Source organism: Lepidochelys olivacea (genome assembly GCF_965140295.1).
Source record: "Lepidochelys olivacea isolate rLepOli2 genome assembly, chromosome: 2".
Taxonomy (NCBI): domain Eukaryota; kingdom Metazoa; phylum Chordata; order Testudines; family Cheloniidae; genus Lepidochelys; species Lepidochelys olivacea.
The window spans coordinates 238669977-238695756 of NC_140412.1; the positions used below are offsets into that span (position 1 = coordinate 238669977).

General features: G+C 41.9%; 1 protein-coding gene across 5 annotated transcripts in view; it reads right to left on the minus strand.

Annotated features, from left to right (window-relative positions):
* Window positions 1-25780, minus strand: part of MPP7 (MAGUK p55 scaffold protein 7) — a 340212-nt gene that overhangs the window by 182126 nt on the left and 132306 nt on the right. For all 5 annotated transcript variants that reach the window (XM_084620415.1, XM_084620414.1, XM_084620412.1 and 2 more), the window contains one exon: window positions 19688-19806. In XM_084620415.1, coding sequence (XP_084476541.1) covers window positions 19688-19723 — 36 coding nt within the window. In that variant the 5' untranslated portion in view covers window positions 19724-19806. The remainder of the gene's footprint in view (window positions 1-19687; window positions 19807-25780) is intronic.

Below are 25780 nucleotides of genomic sequence, written 5' to 3' on the forward strand. Positions count from 1 at the left end.
CTATACATTTAAAGAGTTACTGTATACATGAAAAAAGAAAAGGAGTACTTGTGGCACCTTAGAGACTAACCAATTTATTTGAGCACAAGCTTGCGTGAGCTACAGCTAACTTCATCGGATGCATAAAGTGGAAAATACAGTGAGGAAATTTATATACACACAGACCATGAAAAAATGGGTGTTTAACATACACATTGTAAGGAGAGTGATCACTTAAGATGAGCTATTACCATCAGGAGAGTGGGGTGGGGGGAGAGAAAACCTTTTGAAGTGATAATCAAGGTGGGCCATTTCCAGGAGTTAACAAAAATGTCTGAGGAATGGAGAGGGAGAGGGGGGAAATAAACAAGAGGAAATAGTTTTACTTTGTATAATGACTCAACCACTCCCAGTCTCTATTCAAGCCTAAGTTAATTGTATCCAATTTGCAAATTAATTCCAATTCAGCAGTCTCTCATTGGAGTCTGTTTTTGAAGTTTTTTTGTTGAAGAATAGTCACTTTGAGATCAGAAATCGAGTGACCAGAGAGACTGAAGTGTTCTCCGACTGGTTTATGAATGTTATAATTCTTGACATCTGATTTGTGTCCATTTATTCTTTTACATAGAGACTGTCCAGTTTGCCCAATGTACATGGCAGAGGGCCATTGCTGGCACATGATGGCATATGTCACATTGGTAGATGTGCAGGTGAACATCTACCAATGTGATATATGCCATCATGTGCCAGCAATGCCCTTGATTATCACTTCAAAAGGTTTTCTCTCTCCTCACCTCACTCTCCTGCTGGAAATAGCTCATCTTAAGTGATACTCATACTCTCCTTACAACGTGTATGATAAACACCCATTTTTTCATGGTCTGTGTGTATATAAATCTCCTCACTGTATTTTCCACTTTATGCATCCACTGAAGTGAGCTTTGGCTCATGAAAGCTTATGCTCAAATAAATTGGTTAGTCTCTAAGGTGCCACAAGTACTCCTTTTCTTTTTGCGAATACAGACTAACACGGCTGCTACTCTGAAACTGTATACATGGCATACCATATACTTTTCTCTCCTTCTTGCTCTGAAAAGGGAAAAGGTAGGACCTGTGCAAGAGGTAAATAAGTGCATGAGGAATCATAGGAGGGAGAGAAGACTGGTGAAAAGATACAGTCAGAGAAAGGGAACGTAAGAATCAGTCACACACACGGCCACATTGTGAACCCTTAGTTATGCTGGCAAGCACTTAGCTTTCACTTCACTGAGACTAAGTGAAAAATAAAAGCAAGCAAGACTTGAGAGAAAAAGTCTGTTACCCTAACTAATAGTGAAACAAACTTATGAAAATATATGCATGGCAACTCATTATCCAATTAGATACTACCTCCCTGGTTTCCATTTTCTTTTTTTCCCTCAAGTGCAAATTGGAGTTCACTGCCCCCAAAAGTATAATCCACCACCACTGTCAGCTCCAACAAGCTTCTCTCATTGTGTAGCCTTGCTGGGTTAGCCAACACTTTCTGATTCTACAAGCAAAGCAGCTTGATACAATAATTAAACAGTTTTTAAAATTACCCACTGAGATGTTCTCCTATAGAAATTAACTTTCCTTGACAACAACAAGAATGCCTCCTAGTCAAAAGGAAAAAATCCCGGTTCATAGAGATTTTAATTATGTTAACCTTGGATGTCTCAGATTTATCAGCGTATTAACACTGAGAAACATGAGCTGCCTTTGATTGGCCCTGGGTAACACAGGAAAAGTGTTCTACTTCAGTTTAAGTAAACACCACCACAATACCTTTAGTAGGGAAAGAAAAACTGGATGTGATCACTGACTTGTGCATTACCTTCTAATTACTGCATACACTTTGTCACTAGGCTGGCGTTTTGCCCCCTTTGAAACAATGAAACTGCAGAACTGTTTGTCCCAGAAGATAGCAGATTTACTTTTCTATCTCTTACATTTTGGCTGGATTACTGATATTCTTTGGAGGGCTCCCAGCAGAAACTGTAAATAGACTACCACGACTCCAAAAAAATGCCTCTGTCTGGATTTTAACCTAAACCAAAGAGTCTTCTCACAGTCCACCGTACTGAGGATTAATTCACAAGTTTCAAGTAAACAGCCAATAGACCAACTTTTCACACCTCTGATTTGATGCATTTATCTGGCTGAACATACTTCACCTCTTCATTTTGCTTTTCACAAGTTTGTTTGTATATTAAATCCGTACCTGTTATGGGATTTTAGCTACTTAACTCCCACTGCCATCAACTGGCCAATTTTGCTGATTTTTTAAAACTAAGCTTGGAATATTTTAGTGGATGGGGACAAAACAGATTCCCTAATAGAAGGCTAGCTCAAAACATTAGTAACTAAAAATAAATTCTTCACTGCTTAGGATGCTAGCAAAGACACATGCAATACAAATTGTATAATGGAGAGGTAAATGAGAGTGACGCTTCCCCGGGGGTCATGAGGCACTTTGCTATCACCTGCCTTTAACATGAGGAAGCATTGTCTGTGCATGCTGTGCAACTTCCTGGGCCACAAGCAACATAAGCACTCCCCTCTAGGCCTTGAGGCTTCACTGTTATCCTACAGGCTAGCAATTGACCTACCCCAACTCCCAAGCCCTCAGTGTCTCCCTGAAGCGTCCAGTCCTTGATCTACTGGACACGTGCAATATTCACAGATTCACTGCTTCTAAAGAAACAGTTTACCAGTTCCACTGCAGATCACTGCTCCGTTTAACACACAGCATTTAGGCCTGGTTTACACCAAAGAGTTAGGTTGATTCGGCTATGTCACTAAGCAGTGTAGTTAAGCCGAGATAAATCCCCAGTGTAGACAGCGCCAGGTTGATGGAAGAATTCTTTAGCTACCACCTCTGGGGGAGGTGGATTACCTGCCGATGGGAGAACCCCTCCCATCGGCAGAGGTAGTGTCTACACTGAAGAACTACAGCAGCATAGTTGCAGCACTGAAAACATGCCACTGTAGCATTTCACGTGTAGACAAGCCATTAAATATGTTTATAGTGAAATCAAGTATAAATTTATTTAACAAAGCATAGAGATTCCAGTAGTAGCAATTAGAAGTATTGGAAATAAACTGTTACATATAAAATAAAATCAAAATAATCATTCCACAGCCTCAACTTAATTAACAAGACTCTCTCCTTATCTAATAAAGCATTGCTTATCCAAAAATCCTTGCAGGGCTTTACAGCCAGGCTGGCTATGACCCTCCTTCCATGAGACAAGCATTTGGCTCCTAGGTGGAGGAGTCTGTGTATTTCTTTGCACCCCAGTATACCAGAACAATCCAATGCCTTTTGTCATAAATATAAAGGGAAGGGTAAACCCCTTTGAAATCCCTCCTGGCCAGGAGAAAGCTCCTCTCACCCGTAAAGGGTTAAGAAGCTAAAGGTAACCTCGCTGGCACCTGACCAAAAATGACCAATGAGGAGACAAGATACTTTCAAAAGCTGGGAGGAGGGAGAGAAACAAAGGGTCTGTGGGTCTGTCTATAGTCTGTCTTTGTCGGGGATAGACCAGGAATGGAGTCTTAGAACTTTTAGTAAGTAATCTAGCTAGGTATGTGTTAGATTATGATTTCTTTAAATGGCTGAGAAAAGAATTGTGCTGAATAGAATGACTATTTCTGTCTGTGTATCTTTTTTGTAACTTAAGGTTTTGCCTAGAGGGGTTCTCTATGTTTTTGAATCTAATTACCCTGTAAGATATCTACCATCCTGATTTTACAGGGGGGATTTCTTGATTTCTATTTACTTCTATTTTTATTAAAAGTCTTCTTGTAAGAAACTGAATGCTTTTTCATTGTTCTCAGATCCAAGGGTTTGGGTCTGTGGTCACCTATGCAAATTGGTGAGGCTTTTTATCCAACATTTCCCAGGAAAGGGGGGGTGCAAGTGTTGGGAGGATTGTTCATTGTTCTTAAGATCCAAGGGTCTGGGTCTGTAGTCACCTAGGCAAATTGGTGAGGCTTTTTACCAAGCCTTGTCCAGGAAGTGGGGTGCAAGGTTTTGGGAAGTATTTTGGGGGGAAAGACGCGTCCAAACAGCTCTTCCCCAGTAACCAGTATTAGTTTGGTGGTGGTAGCGGCCAATCCAAGGACAACGGGTGGAATATTTTGTACCTTGGGGAAGTTTTGACCTAAGCTGGTAAAGATAAGCTTAGGAGGTTTTTCATGCAGGTCCCCACATCTGTACCCTAGAGTTCAGAGTGGGGGAGGAACCTTGACACCTTTATTCATAAGCATGGCACCCCCCTAATGTTTGTTTCATCCTGTAGATTTTCTTTCTTGTAGATTTTATAATCTTTTATTTAGCCCTGGTTTAGTATGCAAATAGGCACACATTGTGAGGCATACAATACACAACACACAAATGGTCAGACAGGAAGATACGAGTCTCTTGCCTGAAAGGAACCTTTCTGGGATGTGTCACCTCCTGGTGACCTACCTTAACTCCAAGACCTTAAGAACATAATTTTTACTATAAATACATAACTCCTTAAATATTCTCCATACAGACATTTCACAATGATTATGATGACAAGTTGGCTACTGGATCTTGGTGGAGACCTCACATGCTGCCCTTTGGTGAACTATTATGCAAATATTCTACCCAGGGGATCCTGTAATACCCTTTGCATCCCCTGCTCCCTCTGCCAGTTGGCACAAAGAAGTCCCTGGTTCAGGGATTTTAAATATCAAGTACTATTTTCCTTCCAGAACCTCTGAAAAAAACCCTAACATACTGAGTCTTCTATTAAAGATGGATATTGTGTCCTATACGCAAAAAGTTCCACCCCCAAAAAACAGTATAATTGCAAAAATTCTAATTTCTCAAGAAAAATACAAATACAAGTTTTTAAAAATACAACAAACAAGAATTTAACATGAATACAACAATTGACAGACATCAGGACTAAGGTATACAAACATACAATCTACTGCTTCATGCATGACCATAAGGTAAGTGTGCATTAGTTATAATTATAATGTAAAAATAATTTTAGTTGTGACACCACGTATATGGTTGTGACCCATTATATCACAACTGCATTGATGCATTCATGTGGCATCAAATTTAGCGTATCTTTCTTCAGTCTGTCACAAATATAAGTTATTTTCTCCACCAGAACTGCGTTTGACAGTTGTTTCAACTCTTCTGAATAAATTGAAGGTGACACAGATTAATAAATTGTAAAAATCAAGGGAAAGATCTTCAAAGGCACAAGTGTCAGGAGCCTAATCCTACAAAGCTAATATAGATATTTATACAACACGGCGAGAACATGCAATGCAGAATTAAGACGGATACATTACAGGAATCATCTGACCTTACTGAACTATTCAGACCTTTTGACAACTTCAAGACGATATTATATATATTGTATATTTTTAAAGAAACGAAGTTGTGCACATACCACACACAAACACTAGATGCAACAACTCTGCCTTCAATCATCAAAGAAGGGTGATTACCTATTACAACTGTAATACCTGAAGAGGTGATTTTATTATTTTTAATTTAGCTTTGAAGTCGTAACCCATTGTTTTTTTTTTGTTTGTTTTTTTTAATTTTGAGGACTAAGTAAATTCCACATACACACACCTCCCAAAAAAACCACGACAAAGCAAAAACCCCTCTAATTAAAATACTGGACTTCTAAAGCCAGTGCAAAAGTGGTTACAGGAGATCAACACTTGTACATCATCCAGCTAGCAGCCGGAATGTAAAATCTACAAGCAAATTCTCACTCACATCTGCTGGATGCCTGTTGCTTTCCTCTTCATGTTTCCATGGAAATGATGTCAGACTGGACAGGATAAAGATTCTGTACTATCTTCTATAAACCTTCAATTACTTTATTTTGACTGATCTGATCACTATTTCCATGGAAATTTAAGCATAAAGGCAGCCAGGTCCTCCTCAGCTTGCAGCCAGCATATGAAATCTCCAAGCGAATTGTGCCACTCTCCAAAAATCAAGTACATTGGCTATAAAAGTTTGCAGTACTTTAAATTTGAAGAAACTTATGTAAGAATACAGAAAACATATTTTACATACCACCTTTGCTGGGTGTAATACTTTTAAGGAAAGCAAAATTAGCTAATGTATTTTTATCTGAAAGTTTATTCCTGATACGCCACAAAGTCTGCACTTTTGTCAGCCATTAAGAGTTCTCTTTTCTAGATGTCCATTTAGTAAGTAGTTTTTACCTTAATGTAAGCAGGAAGAGTGCTATAAAAATCAACTTTACATTTAGATGTTGGAATCAGACCATTTCATATCAATATTTTACACCAGGAGAAGAGTCAAATTCCACTGCATCTCTCTGTATTTTAAAAAACTATATAAAAAGAGAATTTCTAGAATTAACTTAACCTCAACCTTCCAAAAGAAAAGATGGTACCCACAATCGTAAAGAAATCAGGAGTTATACCAACAAATGACAAAAGTCTTAATTTCCTCCACTGATAAAGTAACTGTCCTGATCAACTAGACCACATTTTAATATTCCTTTATATGGTCTAGGTTAGAGTACCACCAAGCTTACATCGCTCTATAGAATTTCAGTTCTCTGAAGAGCTGAAAACACCAGCAAGATTTATAGGCCAGGTTGTGTGGCACCTCTTTAGACATCTCTGACTCACCAAAATAATTCACTGAACAGTAAAGAAAAAAGAGAGACACTTTGACAAAGGTAAACATTTCCTAGACTTACACGGATTTAGATTTAAGAGATACATGTTAATTACCTATCTAATTTTTGTCTATGACTTTTCATATATCAATATTAAGACTTTAACTGCAGTAAAACTCTCTCCCCTGTTCTGTAAAACCGACCACATGTGTACATTGTTTGGATAGTCTGCATTACAGAAGTGACAGCTTTCCTCTGAAACTTCAGAATTTATGTCTTCAGTAAGTTTTGCATGCTTTCTATGCTTGAAAAATATAAACTATAACGTAAGAAGCAAGCTTGCCTGCTTCCCCTACAGAGCATGCTGAACAATTACCTTTCATTGGCCATAGATTGTTACCAGCTGCTGCCATCTACCTCATTCACACCTCCCTCTACATATGGCCAGGTGGTATATGCTTACACTCACATGGTCTGGCTTCCTTCCCTTCCCTTCTCCCCCCATGCCAAAGCAAATAGCATTTCAGACAATTAACAACCTGCCCCAAAGGATTTGCTGTGAGCATATAGAAACATGGCCTACTTCCCTCACATGGGAGGCATAATTTACTAAGATTCTTTGCAGCCAACTGGTATCTCAAGAAACTCTAACTATACCTCACATGAAAAAAAAAATCATCTTATTTCTTCACTATGCCCCCCTTTTCCATTTATTTTTTAAAGGGCTCAGCTTTTGAGCAAATGGCAAATTTGTATGGAAATTGCTTACGAGGCTCACATGCAATAATGATGTGTCAGTATAATGTAAATCACTAAACAGAAAAGTAGAATCTAGACATTTCTTCATCATAAAGTATGAGGCTAAAGATGTGTGTATTGAGTCCAGAAACAAAGTGTAAATGAGGAACACAAAAGTAGAATATAGATTTAATTATATCTGTACGACTTTCTAAGGTAATTCTTTAACAGATTTTAAGGGCAGAAGAGAAGGTTACTCACCTTGCAGTAACTGAGGTTCTTCGAGATGTGTGTCCCTGTGGGTGCTCCATTCCAGGTGACGGTGCGTCCAGGCGCCGTTGATCAAAGATCTTCGGTAGCAGTGCCTGGTCGGGACTCACGCTCTCAGCTGCTGTCTCGTTAGACTCTGCCTGAGCGCGCACGTCCCACAGCCCCCTCAGTTCCTTCTCTACTGTGGAGATGTCAGAATAGTACTCCAAAGTAAAGGGGAGGAGGGCAGGGAGTGGAGCACCCACAGGGACACACATCTCGAAGAACCTCAGTTACTGCAAGGTGAGTAACCTTCTCTTCTTTTTCAAGTGCTGTCCCTGTGGGTGCTCCACTCCAGGTGAATGTGAAGCAGTACCCACTATGGCTGGTGGGACTTCGGACTTGCGGCAGTGACGACTGTAGACAGTACTGTGTGGCCTACTATGGTGTCTGCCGTGGTATCCTGCGTGATAGCATAATGTCTGGTAAATGTGTGTTCAGATGTCCATGTGGCCGCCTTACAGATATCAGGAATAGGTACGTTATGGAAGAAGGCAACAGATGTTGACAGAGATCACATAGAATAAGTTCTGATGCCTTCGAGTGGTTGGGCATTCTGAATGAGGTAACAGTATCTGATGCAGTCAGAGATCCACTTGCAAAGCCTTCGATCTCTCAGTAGTGCAGACAAATAGCCGTGGGGACTTTCAAAATGGTTTAGTCCTGTCCAGATAAAAGGCGATTGCTAGGCTAATGTCGAGGGTATGTAGAGCTGCTTCGTGCGGAGTGTCATGAGGTTTGGGATAGAATGCAGGTAAGTATATTAGTTGGAGAAGGTGGAAGGTGGACACCACCTTAGGGAGAAATTTAGGATGGGGTCACAGGGTAACTTTATCTTTAGAGACGGTTGTGTAGGGAGGGTAGGCCATCAGGGCACTTATTTCCCCCACTCTCCTTGCTGATGTTATAGCAACCAAGAAAGCTACCTTCATAGACAGATGGAGAAGACATGGGGTAGCTAAGGGCTCAAAAGGAGGTTTCATAAGACCGCAAAGAACTAGGTTGAGATTCCAGGCAGCTGCCGATGGCTAAATCTCAGGGTAGAGATTTTGCAGGCCTGTGAGAAAGCGTTTTATGGTAGGGTGGGCAAAGAGCGCATATCCGTCCAGCAAATCAGGGAAGGTGGCGAGGGCCATGAGGTGTACTCTGATGGAGCTGACTGATAGCCCATCCTCTTTTGGTTCCAAGAGGTAGTCTAGGACCTTAGGGAGGGTCACGGTATGGGGTGTCAAGTGTTTATGGGAGCACCACATGGAGAAGCATTTCCACTTCTGCAGGTAAGTCTTACAAGTGGAGTCTTTTCTGCTATGCAGGAGGACATACCAGACTTGCTCAGAACAGGCTAGTTCATGGGTCTGGAACCATGAAGGAACCACGCCATCAGATGGAGTTTCTGGAGCTGCGGGTGAAGAAGAGGTTTTCTGGTCTTGTCCACCATTGTAGAGAAGCTATTACATTCGCTGGAGGAGTTAGCATCATGCAGAAGCTGTGTCTGCTGGGTTTGTAGTTTGAATAGGGCCAACCCTGACGACATCTCACGTGCAGCCTGGCATACTTGACCACAGTGGTGGTGGCTGCCATGTGGCCAAAGAGGTGTAGGCAAATTCTTGCCTGTATCTTGGGGCAAGTGTAGAGCATGCGTATGAGATGGGTAATAGTGAGGAATCTGTTGTGTGGGAGTGAGGCTCTGGTTCAGATTGAGTCCAGGTGAGCTCCGATGAACTTGATCCACTGTGTAGGTGTCAGGTGGATTTTTGGAAGTTTATTTGCAGACCTAAGCTATGGAAGAGGAAGATGGCGAAATGGGTAGCTCAGTGTCTCGTTGTTTGAGTTGCCTTTGATGAGGCAATCGTCTAGGCAGGGGAAAGAGGTTTTTTTTGCAAAAAGCTTATCTTTATCAAAGGGGAGGTCCTCCACTTTGGTCTGTAGGTCTTTGGGGATACCAGATGCAGACAGCCAGGAAGATCTGCGCATAACCACCGCAGTTGCGGCAGTGCGAGCTGCTGTGTCTGCCATGTCTAGAGATGCTTGTAGAGCCATTCTGGAGACCAACTGACCCTGGACAAAGACTGACTTAAAGTCTGTTCTCCTGCCCTCCAGGATATGGGAGGTAAAATCAAAGAGTTTATTGTAATTGTTGAAGTCGTAGCTTGCAGGTAGGGCGGAATAATTTGCAATTCTGAACTGCAGAGTGAAGGAGGTGTAAACCTTGCGGCCCAAGAGGTCAAGATGTTTGAGGTCCTTGTCTTGCGGGGTGGGCCGGTAGTGCAGCTGTTTCGTCCTGTGTGTCGCTGCATCCACTGCAAGAGAATGTGGTTGTAGATGAGAGAAGAAGTCTACATCCTTAGCAGGAACATAATATTTATGTTCAGCCTTTTTGCAAGTTGGTAGGATAGAGGCTGGGGTCTGCCGGAGGGTGCCTGCTGGTTCTAGGAACACTTCATTTATGGGGAGCACAATCTTTGAGGGCACAGAGGGTTGGAGGATTTTGAGGAGTCTGTGTTGTGTCTCCTGGACCTCCTCTAAAGGGATGTCCTGGCTGAGTGCCACCTTCTTGAAAAGTTCTTGGAATTGTTTAAAGTCGTCCACATTCTGTGGAGGCGGAGGCATGAGGGCTCCGTCTGGAGCTGATGGAGGGTCAGGAGTCGGTGAATCAGGGTATGGTCCATAGCCCACCTCTTCAGTAACTGGGATGTTACTATTTCTACGTCTTTGTACTTGTTTCCTTCAGAGACCAGGGAAGAGGATCAACGCTGCCCTGAGTCCCGTCTTCAGCAGAGGATGGTTGAGAAGGAACCGAGGGGGGTGCAGGACACGCGCACTCAGGCAGACTCTAACGAGACTGCGAGACAGCAGCTGAGCGCATGTGTCCCAAAGAGGCACTGCTACCGAAGATCTCTAATCAACGGCGCTGGGACACACCGTCACCTGGAGTGGAGCACCCATAGGGACAGCACTTGAAGAAGAAGGGACTATTATGATCATCTAGTCTAACTTCCAGCATAACACAGGCCATAGAACCTCACCCAATAATTCCTGCTTTAAACCTGTAACTACTGTTTGAGTTGTAGCATGTGTAGCACGCTCAGGCACATTTATTCTAAAGACTAGTATTTGTTTCTTACAGTTTCTGGCATGGGGTGTATGTTATAAAGCTAAAAGAAAATCTCTCTTCCTGTAAACCTAGCTCAATCCAGTCCAGATCATAGGTTTAGTTTGGGAACCAGCAATCAGAGATTAAACAAACTGCAATTTCAGCATAAACAGTAGTGCTGTTACACAGTATAGTATAATACCTGGACCAATTAAAATGACCTGATGATGCGGCACATTGTGACATTATTACTGCAGAAAAGCCTACCATAATCCATGGAGCATTCACTAATTATTTTATTTTGTAACAGCCTTACTACAATAGCCTTTTCTAATCTTATTTTTCCTAAACATTTCCTTTATTTTTCTCTGTAAAGATAAAAAAGTAACAGAAGCCTTGAGCTTTCTCAGTTTCTATCTCATGGCATCTGCAAATGTACAGCTTGAAAACCTCTGGAAATCTCACAATGACAACTCCCTCAGTAACCCAGTCTTTGGTGCGCCAATACCACTGCGATTCCAATGTTTCAACTTTCAGAATAACCACTTGACTGAATGCATACACTCAAGAAACAGCATTATGTACTTTGGTTACATTAATATTCAAAGATGAATTTACCACTACACGTTTTCCTTGTTCATTCTATTGCGGTATTTAGAAAAATGAAAGCCCCTGAAGTTAACCATTTCTTTCTCAAAGAAGGAGATACAAATTTTAAGGATATTTAAGGGTAATGCATGAATTTCTAGAAGCCCAGTACTTAGCTTTTTCAATCCTACTTTGCTTCCAATCATAAATAGAGATGCTTAAGACTATGGAGGGGGTGAAGGGCTCACTCCAAGCCAAGTTGGCAAATTGAAAAGAACAGAAGAATTTGCATTAAGTCCACATGAAAATATTCTGTAATTGCTACTCTAATTCTTTAAAGAAAGCGAATACAGGAATTGTTCTCCTCCCTTTTCTCCTCTTCCTCCACCCTCGCCCCCCAAGTTCTCTAACCAGTCTATGAGCCTGTACTATTTTGGGCTGTGATCTTCTAAGTACTTTAATAATCTTGGAGATCATAGAATATCAGGGTTGGAAGGGACCTCAGGAAGTCATCTAGTCCAACCCCCTGCTCAAAGCAGGACCAATCCCCAACTAAATCATCCCAGCCAGGGCTTTGTCAAGCCTGATCTTAAAAACCTCAAAGGAAAGAGATTCCACCACCTCCCTAGGTAACGCATTCCAGTGTTTCACCACCCTCCTAGTGAAAAAGTTTTTCCTAATATCCAACCTAAACCTCCCTCACTGCAACTTGAGACCATTACTCCTTGTTCTGTCATCAGCTACCACTGAGAACAGTCTAGATCCATCCTCTTTGGAACCCCCTTTCAGGTAGTTGAAAGCAGCTATCAAATCCCCCCTCATTCTTCTCTTCCGCAGACTAAACAATCCCAGTTCCCTCAGCCTCTCCTCATAAGTCATGTCTTCCAGTCCCCTAATCATTTTTGATGCCCTGTGCTGGACTCTTTCCAATTTTTCCGCATCCTTCTTGTAGTGTGGGGCCCAAAACTGGACACAGTACTCCAGATGAGGCTTCACCAACGTCGAATAGAGGGGAACGATCACATCCCTCGATCTGCTGGCAATGCCCCTACATATACATCCCAAAATGCCACTGGCCTTCTTGGCAGCAAGGGCACAGTGTTGACTCATATCCAGCTTCTCGTCCACTGTAACCCCTAGGTCCTTTTCTGCAGAACTGCTGCCGAGCCATTCGGTCCCTAGTCTGTAGTGGTGCATGGGATTCTTCTGTCCTAAGTGCAGGACTTTGCACTTGTCCTCGTTGAACCTCATCAGATTTCTTTTGGCCCAATCCTCTAATTTGTCTAGGGCCATCTGTATCCTATCCCTCCCCTCCAGCGTATCTACCTCTCCTCCCAGTTTAGAGTCATCTGTGAACTTGCTGAGGGTACAATCCATACCATCCTCCAGATCATTTATGAAGATATTGAACAAAACCGGCCCCAGGACCGACCCTTGGGGCACTCCACTTGATACTGGCTGCTAACTAGACATGGAGCCATTGATCACTACCCGTTGAGCCCGACAATCTAGCCAACTTTCTATCCACCTTACAGTCCATTCATCCAGCCCATACTTCTTTAACTTGCTGGCAAGAATACTGTGGGAGACCGTGTCAAAAGCTTTGCTAAAGTCAAGGAACAACACGTCAACCGCTTTCCCCTCATCCACAGAGCCAGTTATCTCGTCATAGAAGGCAATTAGATTAGTCAGGCATGACTTGCCCTTGGTGAATCCATGCTGACTGTTCCTGATCACTTTTCTCTCCTCTAAGTGCTTCAGAATTGATTCTTGAGGACCTGCTCCATGAGTTTTCCAGGATCTGAGGTGAGGCTGACTGGCCTGTAGTTCCCAGGATCCTCCTCCTTCTCTTTTTTAAAGATGGGCACTACATTAGCCTTTTTCCAGTCGTCCGGGACTTCCCTCGATCGCCACGAGTTTTCAAAGATAATGGCCAATGGCTCTGCAATCACATCCGCCAACTCCTTCAGCACACTCGGATGCAGCGCATCCGGCCCCATGGACTTGTGCTCATCCAGCTTTTCTAAATACTCCCGAACCACTTCTTTCTCCACAGAGGGCTGGTCACCTCCTCCCCATGCTGTGCTGCCCAGTGCAGTAGTCTGGGAGCTGACCTTGTTTGTGAAGACAGAGGCAAAAAAAGCATTGAGTACATTAGCTTTTTCCACATCCTCTGCACTAGGTTGCCTCCCTCATTCAGTAAGGGGCCCAAACTTTCCTTGAACTTCTTCTTGTTGCTAACATACCTGAAGAAACCCTTCTTGTTACTCTTAACATCTCTTGCTAGCTGCACCTCCAGGTGTGATTTCACCTCCCTGATTTCACTCCTGCATCCCCGAGCAATATTTTTATACTCTTCCCTGGTCATTTTTCCAATCTTCCACTTCTTATAAGCTTCTTTTTTGTGTTTAAGATCAGCAAGGATTTCACTGTTAAGCCAAGCTGGTCGCCTGCCATATTTACTATTCTTTCTACACATCGGGATGGTTTGTCCCTGTAACCTCAATAAGGATTCTTTAAAATACAGCCAGCTCTCCTGGACTCCTCTCCCCCTCATGTTATTCTCCCAAGGGATCCTGCCCATCAGTTCCCAGAGGGAGTCAAAGTCTGCTTTTCTGAAGTCCAGGGTCCGTATTCTGCTGCACTCCTTTCTTCCCTGTGTCAGGATCCTGAACTCGACCATCTCATGGTCACTGCCTCCCAGGTTCCTATCCACGTTTGCTTCCCCTACTAATTTTGTGAGCAGTAGGTCAAGAAGAGCCCTGCCCCTAGTTGGTTCCCCCAGCACTTGCACCAGGAAATTGTCCCCTACACTTTCCAAAAACTTCCTGGATTCTCTGTACACCGCTGTATTGCTCTCCCAGCAGGTATCAGGGTGATTGAAGTCTCCCATGAGAACCAGGGCCTGCGATCTAGTAACTTCCGTGAGTTGCCGGAAGAAAGCCTCGTGCACCTCATCCCCCTGGTCCGGTGGTCTGTAGCAGACTCCTACCACGACATCACCCTTGTTGCTCACACTTCTAAACTTAATCCAGGGACACTCAGGTTTTTCTGCAGTTTCATACTTGAGCTCTGAGCAGTCATACTGCTACCTTACATACAGTGCAACTCCCCCACCTTTTCTGCCCTGTCTGTCCTTCCTGAACAGTTTATATCCATCCATGACAGTACTCCAGTCATGTGAGTTATCCCACCAAGTCTCTGTTATTCCAGTCACATCTTAATTCCTTGTCTGTGCCAGGACTTCCAGTTCTCCCTGCTTGTTTCCTAGGCTTCTTGCATTTGTGTATAGGCACTTGAGATAACTCGCTGATTGTCCCTCTTTCTCAGTATGAGGCAGGAGCCCTACCCTCTCATGCGCTCCTGCTCATGCTTCCTCCTGGTATCCCACTTTCCCACTTACCTCAGGGCTTTGGTCTCCTTCCCCCCGTGAACCTAGTTTAAAGCCCTCCTCACTAGGTTAGCCAGCCTGCTTGTGAAGATGCTCTTCCCTCTCTTCGTTAGGTGGAGCCCGTCTCTGCCTCGCACTCCTCCTTCTTGGAACACCATCCCATGGTCAAAGAATCCAAAGCCTTCTCTCAGACACCACCTGCGTAGCCATTCGTTGACTTCCACGATTCGACGGTCTCTACCCAGGCCTTTTCCTTCCACGGGGAGGATGGACGAGAAGACCACTTGTGCCTCAAACTCCTTTATCCTTCTTCCCAGAGCCACATCATCTCTTCACAATGTTTGCGACAAGTCTATACACAAACACTGGGACCTATGCTTCCTCCACCATGCAGAAATCATAAGATGAAGGCCTCTAGTAGCACTTAAGTGAGTCAAGTAATGAAATGAGGAAGGAATCAGCTGAGTGAAGCAGACAAAGACAAACTTCAAACATTCACTTTTCAGAGAGTCAATTTTGTCTTCCAAAACTACCAACAATAGTTTCTCTGCTCTATACTTTGCAAACTAAAATCAGATTCTCTCAGACCAGGAATGAGTCAAAGAGGGAAGAATGAATGATTGCATACGTTTTTGCTGGTTTTACTTACTACAACAGGAATGTACTGTCGGAACAATCCAGCATTTGCAGGGGATGGACTGGATGATCTAATACAACTTTTCCATCTCTAACTTTTTAGAGCTGTACACACTAGTCCAAGTTCACAGAAAGGATATTTCTATCCAATTGTACTGAATGAAGAGAGATCCAAAAAAGAAAGCCAGTGTAGCAAATCATACACACTAGCATAACATTCTTACAGAAAATGCTGTAATTATAGATGCTCACATGAAACACCTGTAGACAAAGTGACTGATAATTTTTAAAATTAAAAATTTTCTATTTATTGCAGCTTTTTAAGCCGTCTGGCCTTTAGAAAGCAAGCCTTCTGACCAGTTTGCAGCCCTGAAGAATAGCTTCTACAAATTGCTGCTCGTACATTACCACTAATAACCAATACTAGCAAGACCAAGCTTTTCCCTTAAAAAATGAGCTTTGTCCCTAAATGAGGAGCTCTGTCCACCTCATGTACAGAAATACTAGGATTCAGTTACTACTAATTCAATATGCTTTTTCCTCCAACTTCCTTCTTCGCTTTGTGTAGGTTTAAAAGAAAAGCTACCTCAGTACCAAAACACTATTTGGCCATAAGCTACAGTGCATCCTTCTGCTTTAAAATATCAGCCTTCCTCCCACTGCCTACCTGATTGCATGTATTTGTCCTCACAAAGTACAGTAGACATTTAACACTATTGCTGTAAAATTAGCCTTTCAAATTGCATTCCAGACCCTAGAACAAAGCAGTAATGCCTCTGAAACTCTGAAACAGGGGAAATAGTAAGGCTGGATAGGACACTAACTCCTATGCCTAACTGTATTAACTGTTCTTGTCTATAAAATTTAAGTGTTACCTTCCCTGAAACTGGATACATGACTGGATATCTTTGAAAAGATATGTTACAGCTCAAACAGAAGTTAATGAGTGAGATTCTATGGCCGGTGTTATGCCAGGGGTCAGACTAGATCCGGGTGGGTAAACTTTTTGGCTTGAGGGCCACATCTGGGTACAGAAATTGTATGGCAGGCCATGAATGCTCACAAAATTGGGGGTTGGGGTGTGGGAAGGGGTGAGGGCTCCGGCTGGGGGAGCGGGCTCTGGGGTGGGGCCAGAAATGAGCAGTTCAGAGTACAGGAGGGGGCTCTGAGCTAGGATTGAGGGGTTCGGAGGGGGATCAGAGCTGCGGTAGGGGTCCAGAAGGAGGTCAGGGGTGCAGGCTCTGGGTAGCACTTACCTCAAGCAGCTCCCAGAAGCAGCTGCATGTCCCATCTCCGGCTCCTATGCGGAGGTGCCACCAGGCATCTCTGTGCACTGCCCCATCCACAGGTGCTGCACCTGCAGCTCCCATTGGCCACGGTTCCCGGCTAGTGGGAGCTGCGGGCGTGGTGTCTGGGGTAGGGGCACCATGCGGAGCCCCCTGGCTTCCCCTATGTGTAGGAGCCAGAGGAGGGACATGCCGCTGCTTCTGGGAGCCGCACAGAGCCACAGCACACGCAGAGTGGGGCAAGCCCCCGATTCCGATACCCAGCTGGAGCACTGGAGTGTGGCAAGCCCCAGCCCCTGCTCCCCGGCAGGAGCTTGAGGGCTGGATTAAAACATCTGATGGGCTGGATGCGGCCCATGGGCCATAGTTTGCCCACCTCTAGACTAGATTATCACAATGGTCCTTCTTTCGGCCTTAAAAAAAAACAAAACCAAAACTATGAAACACCCTTCCAAATGGAATAAATATATAAGAGGAAGTGCGGGATTAGAGGGATCAGGAATGAAATCTACCTTGAGTTTACCTTGGAGAGGCTGAGCACACAGTAGAAGCTCTATACTTCAGTGTGACTACTCACATGTATGAAGTTAATTTTTGGAAGGATCAGAATCTAAGAGTACATCTACACTGGAATAAAAGACTCATGGCACAGCCACAGCTGGTCCAGGTCAGCAGACTCAGGTTCACAGGGCTAAAAATTGCTGCATAGATGTTCGGGCTTGGGCTGGAGCCCAAACTCTGGGACCCTCCCCCTCACAATGGTCCTAGAGCTCAGGCTCCAGCCTGTGTGTGAATGTCTACACAGCAATTTTACAGGTCCACAGCCCTCGCCCATGAGCCTGAGTCAGCTTACCCAGGCCAGCCATGAGTGTTTAATTGCTGTGTACCTATACCTTAAGAGAGAACTCATCAATACCCAATTACATCTCTGGATTAGTTTAGTTATTAACACATTATTGCAGAACCAGACTGGGAACAACCACAGTGTACAACTCATACCTTTTTAGTGATCCTATTGGCAGCCTGACCAATTAAAGTCAGCCAGTAAGGTGCTTGGGGTGAAATGAAATCCACAGTACCTATAAAGGTCAGTGGAGCATAGGGGGTGAAGCCCATAGAGCAACTGAGAATGATAATGGAATACTGTTCCTTCTAGTTTGTTGCTGTTACTTATCTCTTACCAGAGAAGATTAAGATATGTAAAGATTCCTTTGACAATCTGAAAATAATTCTGATCAAATATTGACAAAAAGGTTCTGTCCTTGATTTCTAATTACTACCATCATTAGACGACCATCTGCCTGTCTCCCCAAAACAAGTTATCCTCAGTAGTTATAAAATTATAACTTGCAATAAAGATCCCTTTTTCCTTGGCTTGTACTGTAACACTCAGAAATTACACTGTAAAATCAACAAATTAATTTGAAAACACTGCAGTCTCCTTTTCATATCTAGCATTACCAGCTGTTATATTTAATTTTTTTCCACAAAAAATCCTAGTACCTAGAGACCTGTGATTATATAGGAATCTTGGCTTTCAAAAAAAAAAAGTTTCCATCTCACATGGTCGTAGAGAGAAGCTTGAAAGTGTGACTTCAAACATACCTTATGGCCTCAAAAAACAAAAACAAAAATCCTTAAAATTTGTTTTTAACACAATAATTATTTTTAAACCACACTCGGTTGTTGGGGCCTGACTCATGATTTTTGAATGCTGATTTCTGAACCATTTATATAATGGGATGACAGAAGTTAATTTTACTGCTTATGTTCAATTACCATCCAGTAGCCATTTTTCAGAGTAACTATTTGTTGAACTTAAGCTTGTACTACTTTTGGAGGTCATCCTACTTTTACCAAGTTTCATTACCTCCTTCCACCCCTTCAGGTTACAGCAGCTAAGCTAACAGCTGCACCACTTCCATGAACTCAGGATAGGCAAATTTGTGTCTGTGGTAACTGTTTCCACATCAATAAGCCAAATACAGAACGTATTAGGTCACACCTTTGAGGACTGCTATAAAGTAAGTATTAATTCATGGTTACTATGAAGGATTTAAGGACAATGCTACCCATAAAGACTTCCTCAAATCTTGCTTAAAATACTATCAGAGGGACAATACATTGAGTAGTACTACAGATTGACAACTGTTACAAATTTTGCTGAATTACGAGCACTTGTGGCATGGATTGCTACACCTCCGACTGATTCAACTGAGACTTCAGAATTTACTTTCAATTTGAGTTATCCCTATATTAGAGGTTCAAGACATACCATACCGTAGGCATGGTACATTTCTAACTAGCTGATTGGTCTTATTTTACTGCTTTAAGCAGTCTGAGTATTTTTTAGATTGTTTTGCATACTTCCACGGCATGCTTTGATTTCTGGTTGTTGATCATTTTCGTAGCAGGACACTTTACTGAAGTATCCTTCCAAACTTACTTTATAGTCATGCTTTAGTTCAATATATTTATATGCAAAACACAATTTCCAGTGGAGACAAGCCAATAAACAGAACAGCTTTCTAAAATTTCAGTTGACTTTTTTAAAGGAAATTATTTTAAATTAATGTGGCTATTGAACTGTTGCCACACTTGACCTCAGAAAACATATTCCTTCTAATTTTTGCTGTGAACATTTATTTATTTAAGCTAAACTCCAGGTCTTGAATGTTGACCATAAAGACATCTCAGATTTCCTGCTACTATTTAGTATTCTCTTTCTAAACAAGGGCAAACAACATATGTTTGCTGCATTAGTGTATACTGCCAGAACATCACTATTAAATGAAATCATCTATGTATTTTTGGTAGAATCTTATTTAACAACTTCCATCCCTGACAGAAGCAGAGTTAGCTGAAACAAGGCTGTTTTGTTTTTGCTGAGCAGCAGTTCGATCACTGGTTTACTAGATGGCACTCAAAACATTTTTCCATATGCTCTTCTCAAAGAGAATCTGACTTAAATGTGGTTTACCTTTACCAGTGAATGAAGGCTTTTTTCACCAAACATATCCCAGAGGAAGGTCAGGTCTTCCTGGCTGTCCACATGTGGCTGCAGCTGGGCTGGCAATGCAGCCAGCAGCTCATACAGACCTATAAAATGAAAATAAAACACAAAGTGTAATCTAAGGGTGACCTCATTAATTTCACTTAACAGTTCTGTGTAATTGGCTGCCTGGAGCATGTCATTTTAACTGGATAGGGAGTCTGGAGTATCCAGCAAAACCTAAACTTAAAGAATCAAAGGGAACATTTTTTTAAATTACTAAGAAAAGCAGATATTAACAGTGTACATTTTACCTTGTCCAAGTATCAAGCTTGTATATCCATATCTATTTACATAAGACTATACAGAAAATTCATAAAGATTTTTGAAGGACAAAACCTGAAAAAAAAAAAATACATTCCTGTGCTTAATCGTTATTCCATTACCCTTGATGTTAGCCAAAGAGTGAAATGAGTCATGAATAGGAAAAACTTCCTTAAAAGAACAGAAACTGGAGAGGGTGGTCCATTAAAAAGAGTTCATGGTTTCTCTAAATATTTCTTGCTAATATATTGCTTAATACACTTTTTTATCCTGCTTCCAGCAGAGATTTACAGCAAGACAAAAGAAACTGCATTGTTAGTTATGGAGTAGCCAGATCTTTAGTACACCACCACATACATGCATAAGCTACATTTTAAAGTTTTTAGGTGTACAACATTTATCCAAGATTCTCTAGAAGTGTTAAAGTAACTGCTGCTCCCAGTGGCACACCTCTCTAACAGTCTCCCGGGGCAGACAGTAGCGCTGTGTTCCACAGTAGCATACAGCATAAACTATCCATCATGCACACAGACCATCAAACTGTTGTCCAAGAAATGTAGCAACAGTGCTTGCAGCAGCACTCTTTAGGGAGGTAACCTGGCACGAGTTGATATCAATTCATAGCACATGCTTAATTTTCCAGTGGGATTACTTGGGGTAAAAAGGACAAAATGCCTTTTTCTCCTTTCTGCTGTCTACAAAAACACCAATAACCTCCTGGGATGCACTATACATGATCCTGGTATTATTTCTAGGCTGAGTAAGTGCTGCTGTTCCTCACAAGCACAGACTTACAAGATATTTAACTAGTAAAGCACATTATAGTAAATTATAGATTGCCTATCACTATTATGCCTATTATCTCTGAAAAACATAAGATTTAAATATGTTATTAATGCGCATTGTTTCACAACCTTTTAAGGCATCATTTGTCCCTTCTAAAATTAAATATAGCACCTTTGGGATCTGATTATTTAACATTTCTCTCTCTTTTTGTTGGCTTTGAGTACAGTATTGTGGAAAAAATGTTCCTTCCAGTTACATTCTTTTCTGTGGTCCAAATGTTTTTGGTGGTTGACATTCATTTCTCTCAAAATCTTGCTTTTATTTAAATCTGTTCTTGTTTATGCTTCAGAAATACTATAAAAAGAGGATATAACTCAAACCACTACAATTTTGCACCGATACAAAAAACACAGAGCCTTAGCCAACTACATCTTAGGATCAGTGGTTGTAGTAACACCCAAAGATCACAAGTTCAAAATAGGATGCTTGGCTCTTAGTCTCTGGATTAATAGAAGTTAGGCACCTGGTGTAAATGGATATGTGCAGCACTATGCGGTTTAAACATAGACTTGGCTGTTATTTGAGTATATTCACAAAAGTTTGATAGAGAGTCACTGTAGTTATCAAAAAGATATTCGAGCCTAAGTTAATTGTATCCAGTTTGCAAGTTAATTCCAATTCAGCAGTCTCTTGTTGGAGTCTGTTTTTGAAGTTTTTTTTGTTGAAGAATTGCAACTTTTAGGGCTGTAATCGAGTGACCAGAGAGATTGAAGTGTTCTCCAACTGGTTTTTGGATGTTATAATTCTTGACGTCTGATTTGTGTCCATTTACTCTTTTATCTAGAGACTGTCCAGTCTGACCAATATACTTGGCAGATGGGCAGTGCTGGCACATGATGGCATATATCACATTGGTAGATCTGCAGGTAAATGAGCCTCTGATAGCGTGGCTGATGTGATTAGGCCCTATGATGGTGTCCCCTGAATAGATATGGGGACACAGTTGGCAACGGGCTTTGTTGCAAGGATAGGTTCCTGGGTTAGTGGTTCTGGTGTGTGGTTGCTGGTGAGTATTTGTTTCAGGTTGGGGAGCTGTCTGTAAGCAAGGACTGGCCTGTCTCCCAAGATCAGTGAGAGCGATGGGTTGTCCTTCAGGATAGGCTGTGGATCTTTGATGATGCGTAGGAGAGGTTTTAGCTGGGGGCTGAAGGTGATGGCTAGTGACATTCTGTTATTTTCTTTGTTGGGCCTGTCCTGTAGTACGTGACTTCTGGGTATTCAAATACTCACCAGCAACCACATAACAGAACCACTAACTTAGGCTTGAATAGAGACTGGGAGTGGATGGGTCATTACACAAAGTAAAACTATTTCCCCATGTTTATTCCCACCCCCCCACCCCCAACTGTTCCTCAGACGTTCTTGTCTACTGCTGGAAATGGACCACCTTGATTATCACTACAAAAAGTCCCCCCCACCCCACTCTCCTGCTGGTAATAGCTCATCTTAAGTGATCGCTCTCCTTACAGTGTGTATGGTAACACCCATTGTTTCATGTTCTCTATGTATATAAATCTTCCCACTGTATTTTCCACTGAATGCATCCGATGAAGTGAGCTGTAGCTCATAAAGCTTATGCTCAAATAAATTTGTTAGTCTGTAAGGTGCCACAAGTCCTCCTTTTCTTTTTGCGAATACAGACTAACACGGCTGCTACTCTGAAAACTCTAGTTACCAGCTGCTCAAAGTTACATTCATCATTCTAAGTGGGGAAACAAGTGCTTGATAAAAGGAAAAATTAAAATTGGAAAAGTAAAAATGTAATTAAGCACTGACTAAATTCTTATTGAAAACTAAGATTTCCTACATACCCGGATTTATAGAGTTCTGGTTTTGCACACTTAATTCTCCAGCCAATTGTGTTATTACAATAGCATGTATCCTTCACAATAAACGAAGTCTATGTTTACACTGCACTTTCATTGCTCAAGGGCCTATTGAACGAAAAAGGTTTTGACGACGAAAAGCACTGGCGCGGAAAGCACTTTGTCGGCAGGAGGTGCTCTCCCGCTGATGAATCTATTGCCCTTTCTTGGGAGTTATTTTATCTTGTTGTCAGGAGAGCTCTCTCCTGTTGACAAAGAGCAGCTACACTGCATGACTTATAGGGGCAAGGCTTAAGCAGCATGGCTGTGCCACTGCAAACTGCACGGTGTACACTTAGCCTAAGACATGACTGTTTGAAAGTAGGAGTGGAAAACAGAAGACTTAGCCTTACACGGTGGCACAACCACCATTTAGGAACAAGTCATATCTACCATTCACAGGAAAGAAAATATTAACTTCAGCCATTTCCTCTAAGTAAAGATGCTGGTTGGAATAACCATTTTCTCTTGATTAATAGACCTGTTCCTATTTTTCCATAAAATGTGCTATAAAATACACTTGTTTCGCCCTTGTATCAGTTCACTGTACCTTGACTCTCAGACAATTAAATCTTCAAAGAAAAATTAAATTAAAATAGTCACAAAAATAGAGGTTTAAATATTAAAGTGATAATACAACAGTACAGATTTCAGAGGCGAGGCACTGTATACCTTTTTTGGAATATGATATATTATCAGTGTTATGCTGTAAACTGAGCTTGATGTAACCTGTTAATTTCTCTCACCCACCACAAACAGGAAGGAAATTCAAAGTTAACGCTATATCGCTAATTTGCTATTCTGTCATTCTCACTCTCTTGTGTTTGACTTGAAAGAGGAAAAAAATGGCTTTAAGCTTCTTCATGACTGTGATGCTGTATGACTGGCACATGACCATTTATATAATTTGTATTACCACTATTAGACAATTGCAACAAATCTTGAACAAAGTATATCATGCAAGGTACCAATGGAAAAGTTATGATTTGCTAAGTATGGTTATCCTGTTTATATGCATCATTTTTGTACCTGAAGTTCTAGATATTGACTATGTACTGGCATCCTACATATGTGCTGGTTTCAGAGTAGCAGCCGTGTTAGTCTGTATTCGCAAAAAGAAAAGGAGTACTTGTGGCACCTTACAGACTAACAAATTTATTTGAGCATAAGCTTTCGTGAGCTGCAGTTCACTTCATCAGATGCATCGATGAGCATATGCTCAGATAAATCTGTCAGTCTCTAAGGTGCCACAAGTACTCCTTTTCTTTCTACATATGTGCTGTATTCCTGTGGTGACACCCTCCAGGTAATTTACATCCAGTCTGGTCAGCACATTGTGAATGAGCTATTCAAACTGATGGCCCATCGAAGAATACTTAGCTCGCACAATGGGTCATAGCAGAAGCTTGTGCCCGCCTGGTGAGCCTGCCTGTGAATGCTTTAGCCAGAAAATGGGTAGTGCTCCTATGAGTTATCAAACATGCAAGGGCAAGTCATTTGCTCACATGACCCTGGTCTCCATCTTGTGAGTGCAATTTTCCACAAACTAAGATTGAGAGCAGTCCCTCCACATGGGAGAAAGTATAAAGGACCCTGGAAGCATCTCCATTTTGCCTCTTTCCCGCTCTGATCTCTGGACTTACACTGAAAGGAGCATTCCAATCAATGGACTGAGGACCTTCCAATTGTTCGGAAGTTACCAGAGACTTTACAAGCCAGCAGTTTATTCCATCACAGCTTCAAACCTGATACAAGAACTTTTCAGTGAGTATGTATTTGATTTCCTTAACCATTTTAACTCTTTCATTCTTTTCTCTTATAAATAAACCTTTAGATATTAGATACTAAAGGATAGGCAACAGCGTGTTTATTAGGTAAGATCTGAGTTATATATTGACCTAGGTATGCTGCTGATCTTTTAAGATCAGAAGAACACTTTGACGAAATTGGTTTTCAATAACCATTCATCATTAATTTTAGTGTCTGGGTGGTGAAACAAGGACTGGGATGCCTAAGGAAACTGCAGTTTGGACTTCTTGTTAACCAGTGTGGTGAGAAAGAAGTTTACTTTTGGTTCTGGCTTGGTATATCTAATAATAAAATAACCACCAGTTTGGGGAGAGTCTGCCCTATTTCTCACTATTCATCCTGAATTTGGCATCCTCAGCAGTGACCCACTGAGGCATGGTGACAATGACACAAGGAAATCATGAAGATTTTTTGGTTTACTTTTTATAAAGGAGTTTCCGCTCTGGATTTTATATTAAAAATTCAGGTCCTGTCTGCCTTGGAAGACACCATAGTAGCTAAAGAACTAGTGAACTGATGACATCACAGGAACCAAGAGGCTGAAACGTGGAGAAATTCTTAGACTGTTTTACACACAATTTCAATGACTAAGCAAAAGTTTGGAGAAAAGATGGGTTAATTAAAAATTCACTCACCCCAATGCAGAGAGAATTTTTCAAATCACTATTTAGTTTATGTTGTGGTTCATCCACCATTTTTGTATTCCTTCTTGTTGGGCCAATTGGCACCCTTTTCGGTTAAGACAGGAAAGAGGGTGCTATGTGACCTAGGTAATCTGCCCAGTAACAAGAGGGCATAAAAGGTCTGTGCACCCAGTGCCATAGGCTCTCCAGCCTGGTGGCAGTCCAGTGTTTAGGGTGTCCTAGCCGAGACTGTGTGTCAACAAAAGAAGAGATCTGCCTGTCGTTCTTATTCCCCGTCCTGAGTGTGTCTGCTCCTGAATCCTTGTATTGTGTGGTCATGTGTCTCCGGTTCCTGACATCGTTGGTAATCCTGCTGTGCCCCTGGATGTGTGTGTATGTTCCCTGACCAGAATAGCCTCTGATCCAGTGATGTACTGACTTCCCTGAATTAGCCGTATACCTATCTTATGTTTGTTTGGGGTCTCTGGCTTAAGACCAATTTGCTCAATTAACAATGGAGTGCTTTGTGTTACTCTTTGTGTTACAGTTATGTGAACTTATTTAGTTGGGAGTCCTGTTTAATACATTTGACTTTGTATTTTATATCCTGTTTG